The sequence below is a fragment of the Acanthamoeba castellanii genome, assembly GCF_000313135.1.
Source record: "Acanthamoeba castellanii str. Neff unplaced genomic scaffold scf7180000084624, whole genome shotgun sequence".
NCBI classification, from domain to species: domain Eukaryota; phylum Discosea; order Longamoebia; family Acanthamoebidae; genus Acanthamoeba; species Acanthamoeba castellanii.
The window spans coordinates 14,572-15,988 of record NW_004457269.1 but is presented as its reverse complement, the minus strand read 5'-3'; the positions used below and the strand labels follow the sequence as shown (position 1 = coordinate 15,988).

General features: G+C 57.2%; 1 protein-coding gene across 1 annotated transcript; it reads left to right on the top strand.

Moving 5' to 3' along the window:
- Window positions 1-215: 215 nt before the first annotated feature.
- On the top strand, window positions 216-1,417 carry ACA1_361880 (uncharacterized protein; the record flags this gene model as incomplete). The annotated part of the gene is made up of 5 exons (XM_004333711.1): window positions 216-284; window positions 419-529; window positions 649-733; window positions 903-962; window positions 1,135-1,417. Coding segments are annotated over 5 exons (608 nt in total), but the record flags the coding sequence as incomplete, so codon positions are not given.

Genomic DNA, 1,417 nt, shown 5'->3' with positions numbered 1-1,417 from the left:
GAAAGGGGGACACGTAACTCGCATGCGAGTGTCCTTATTTGTATTTCTTGACAAGTACGCTGACAGCCCCGCTATTAAGGCGACATACTGTTAGTTAACCTGGTGCAAATTTTGCCCACCTATCAACATATTTGGTGTATCAGTTGCGGTGCCTCACACTTTCCCATCCCACCCCCACCGCCTCGCCCCTTTTGCCACCCTGGTCTTCTTCAGCCATGCCATTGGCCAAGCTGCACAAGACCCTGCAGACGGTGATGGGCTGGGAGGACACCCAGAAGTACACGGTACGCAAGCATTCCCGCTTTGATCGTTTCTTCTCTTCTCATTGGGCCACCATCCCGCGCTTACCACGACTTCGTGCGTGTGCGGTTGTGTGCGTTCCGTGCGGTTGTGTGCGTTGTTGTTATCGCACATCCAGTTTCTTACTGGCGACGGCGTGCCGATCGCCAAGTACAACAAGGACGACATTCCCTGCCTCTCGGACAGCAAGATTCGGCTGGCCTACATCGTCAAGGACCCCGGCGATGAGGTGTGTTTACCCCCCCCCCCCAAATTCCTTTCCTCTTTCCTCTTTCCGTTTCCTGCGAGTGCGCGTGCAACTCTCTCGTTCTTTTAATAATGAAAGCGTTGCTTCTCGCCCACCCACAGCTCTACTACCAGTACGGCGAGTGGATACACCGACTTCTCGTGGAGACGATCGGCGCCCCGCGACGGAACATCCCCTCCACCCGCGGTACGGCGCAACACACTTCTGCTGTGATGACGTGCAACTATGATCGTTTCGTGTGGTGCTCGATTCACACCAAGTGCTTACCGCCTCTCATCGTGTTCTCTCTCTCTCTCTCTGTGTGTGTGTGCATGTGTGTGTGTGTGTGTGCATGTGTGTGTGTGTGTGTGTGCAGTCATCTCGGGAACCGGACAGTGCCCGCCGGACGACAGTACACCTTTCAGCTATGCTGCAGGTACTCCCTCGCTCCTCCGCCTTCATCGAACACGGCAGCGGCGCCCTGCGGCAACTCCGGTGTATTTAAAAAATCTGGTTCACTATGTTTCACATTTTGTCGACATGTTCCTGTCGAAGATGTTGTTGTTGGCTTGTCGACATGTACTTACATATTGTGTGCTGCCCGAAAGGTGTGACCTCGCTGGGCGGAGAGACGCGGCCGTTCTCGGTGGACGGGGTCAACGCGCAGCTGATGGCGGGCCAGACCTTCTACATGCGCATCCCGGCCAGCGCCAGCAAGGAGCACGAGGAGTTCGTTTGCCTGCGCGCCATGCGCACGCCCGTCAACATCCTCGCCGCCCCGGCCGCCAACCTTGACCCTGTCACGTCATCGTCAGCGGCAGCGGCCGAGGCGGCCTCGATCTCGTCGGCCACCCGATCGTCGATGAACTCGGCCACCTACTCGGCGCCCAC